The sequence below is a fragment of the Triticum urartu genome, chromosome 7A (assembly GCF_056163025.1).
Source record: "Triticum urartu cultivar PI428250 chromosome 7A, HENAU_Tu73, whole genome shotgun sequence".
Classification (NCBI taxonomy): Eukaryota; Viridiplantae; Streptophyta; class Magnoliopsida; order Poales; family Poaceae; genus Triticum; species Triticum urartu.
In genome coordinates, this window is record NC_141879.1 from 48,483,815 (window position 1) to 48,486,929 (window position 3,115).

Below are 3,115 nucleotides of genomic sequence, written 5' to 3' on the forward strand. Positions count from 1 at the left end.
CAGATTATTCAACGAAGCGGGGGAAGTTGCATCTGAATGTTCTGATAATATTCTGATCTCGTTGTTTCCGTCCCCCTTTTATTTCACGGAACAACTGTCGTCGTCTTCATTCTGTCAGTCGCCTTCCACTGTCAGCAAAGCATAGCAACGGCAGCAAGTTCGTCAGCAAAGTTGTCAATTCGTCCAGCTGGGAGGGACCCTCGTAGTCATATTTCAGAGGACACTCGTCCAGTTGTATAAAATAAGAACGGAGACAACCGGGCGGTTTTATATATGGCAAACATGAAGCGCTTGGTTTCCCCAGAGACTACTGCTACAATGTTCACGACCTGGCCTGCGAGGAGGCACGCGTGCAGCTCCCTCTTCTTCCACCTCCATGGCGCCGGGAGCGCCATGCTGTACCACGTCCTGGACGCGGTGACGTCGGTGAAATGCGAGACGCGGCGGGCTCGCAAGCAGGTCAAGGTGCTCGAGGCCCTGGACGTCGCCGGGACGCAGCTGTACCACTTCACCACCATCGTCATCGCTGGCATGGGCTTCTTCACGGACGCCTACGACCTGTTCTCGGTCTCCCTCATCGCCGACCTCCTGGGCCGCATCTACTACCACTCGGCGGATGGCAGGCTCCCCGGCAACGTTGCCGGTGCCGTCAGCGGCATAGCGCTCTGCGGCACGGTCCTGGGGCAGCTCTTCTTCGGCTGGCTCGGCGACAGGATGGGGCGGAAGCTGATCTACGGCGTCACGCTCAAGCTCATGGTGGTGTGCTCGCTCGCGTCCGGCCTCTCCTTCCACAACAAGCCCAAGTGCGTCGTGGCCACGTTGTGCTTCTTCCGCTTCTGGCTCGGCTTCGGCATCGGCGGCGACTACCCGCTCTCGGCGACCATCATGTCTGAGTATGCCAACAAGAGGACTCGCGGAGCCTTCATAGCAGCGGTCTTCGCTATGCAGGTGTGTAAGTAAAACCATCACAATATTTTTTGGAGCCTGTGCTGCATCTCATTCTTAATCTACAACCTCCATTTCTTTTTTCTCGTCTAACTCAGTCAAAGATAATATTTTAATCCTTATCGTATTATGCTTGCCCTGCATAAAGGGTCTTGGGAACCTGGCTGCTGGGGCTGTTGTTCTGGTGCTCTCTGCGAGCTTCAAGAACACGGCCGCGTACGATACTGACCAGCTCGGGCAAGCAGACTACGTGTGGCGCATAGTACTCATGCTCGGCGCCGTTCCTGCCCTGCTCACCTACTACTGGCGCATGAAGGTGCCCGAGACGGCGCGCTACACCGCGCTCATCGCCAAGAACCTCAAGCTAGCGGCGTCTGACATGGCCGCGGTCCTCGACATCGACTTCGTGTCGGACATGGACGCGGAGGCCGTCGTTAAGCAGGACGAGTTTGGCCTCTTCTCCATGGAGTTCCTTCACAAGCATGGCCGCCAGCTCCTCGGAACCACCGTGTGCTGGTTCGTCCTCGACGTCGTCTTCTACTCCCTCAACCTCTTCATGAAGGACATCTTCAGCGGCATCGGCTGGTTTGGAGACGCGGCCGAGATGAGCCCTCTCGAGCAGACCTACAAGATAGCCCGCACGCAGGCCATCATCGTGGTCGGCGGTTCCCTGCCAGGGTACTTCCTCACTGTCCTCTTCGTTGACCGCATCGGCCGCATCAAGATCCAGCTCATGGGGTTCACCATGATGACCATCTTCATGATCGGGCTCGCCGCGCCCTACAAGTTCTGGTCCAAACCCAGCATGCACGCAGGCTTCGCCATCATGTATGCATTGATCCTCTTCTTCGCAAACTTCGGCCCCAACTCCACCACTTTCATCCTGCCTACCGAGATATTCCCGACGCGGCTGCGGTCGACGTGCAACGGCATATCGGCTGCCGGGGGTAAGTGTGGTGCCATCATCGGTGTTCTCTGGTTCCAGTATTCTCATACGAGCATCCGGAGCTCTCTCCTACTTCTCGCAGGGTGCAACCTGGTTGGAGTCATGTTCACTCTTGCCTTGCCGGAATCCAAAGGGATGTCACTCGAGGATATCACCGGGGAAATGGAGGAAGAAAGCGAACCATCTCAAGAATCTACAGTTGCTGAAGTTGAGTTCATCCACAGCGTGGAAATTTTGTAGCCAGTACCATTCATCCCGGTTGCTGATTTTAGTGTCTTCTCAAAATTACTCAAACATTGGAAACTTGTATCTTTGAGATGTTTGGATTATATATAGTGTTCAATGTGACATGAGATGGGATAGACTCCAAACGAAGTGGCAATAACACAAGTAAATCTAGGCATAGCAAATAATAGAGCAAATTTCAGTTTTACTTCCTTTACTCCTCCTATCCATATTACCTGTCGCTGGTTTAGTACAACTTTAGTACAGAATTGTATTAAAGCAGCGACAAGTAATCCCTCTGTCCCAAAATATAAGGCATTTCTGCTTTATAACCTTTAAACACATCAACAAAGGAGATCTCTTCATACCCTTCATAATAATGAGTATAATGGTCTTTCTTAAAAATACATTGTCCGCACTCTAAAAATAGAGACCTGACTTGTTCCGAGTCCACTATGGGCAGGCCTAGTAGTAACTAGTAAGTGTGTACTGTAGCCCGGGATTGAAAATCAGAAGAAAAAACACTAGAACCAACCAGATTTGCTGATATATTAGCAGAGTTTCTTATCAACAAGAATTGATTTACTGTAGCAGACCAAACCAGCACTGTACTACCGGGCAGGAAACTGTAGCGAACCGACCGAGGGGGTATTGTAGCTAATGTGTTTTTCAAATTTTAAAATGTTTTCTGAAACACAAACATTTTAAAAAATCCGAATTTTTTTTCAAACTTTGAACTTCTTTTTGAAACGCAAACATTTTTTATTTTGTGAAATTTTTTCAAATTCATGAACACTTTTTCAGAATTGTGAACATTTTTCTTAAAGTGCGAACAATTTTTCAAATTTGCGAACATTTTCTTTGAAACTTGAATTTTTTTTAAACTTCATAGTATTTTTTGAAAATGCAAACACTTCTCAAATTTGTGAGCATCACTTGAAAACACAAACATTTTAAAAATTTAAGAATATTTTTAAACTTTATAAACATATTTTGAAA

General features: G+C 48.9%; 1 protein-coding gene across 1 annotated transcript; it reads left to right on the top strand.

The window, feature by feature from the left end:
- Positions 1-318: 318 nt before the first annotated feature.
- On the top strand, positions 319-2,243 carry LOC125523133 (putative inorganic phosphate transporter 1-13). Its single transcript, XM_087531691.1, has 2 exons — positions 319-948; positions 1,094-2,243. The coding sequence occupies exons 1-2, from the start codon at positions 319-321 to the stop codon at positions 2,129-2,131; spliced, it is 1,668 nt and encodes a 555-aa protein (XP_087387817.1). The 3' UTR covers positions 2,132-2,243.
- The last annotated feature ends 872 nt before the right edge of the window (positions 2,244-3,115 follow it).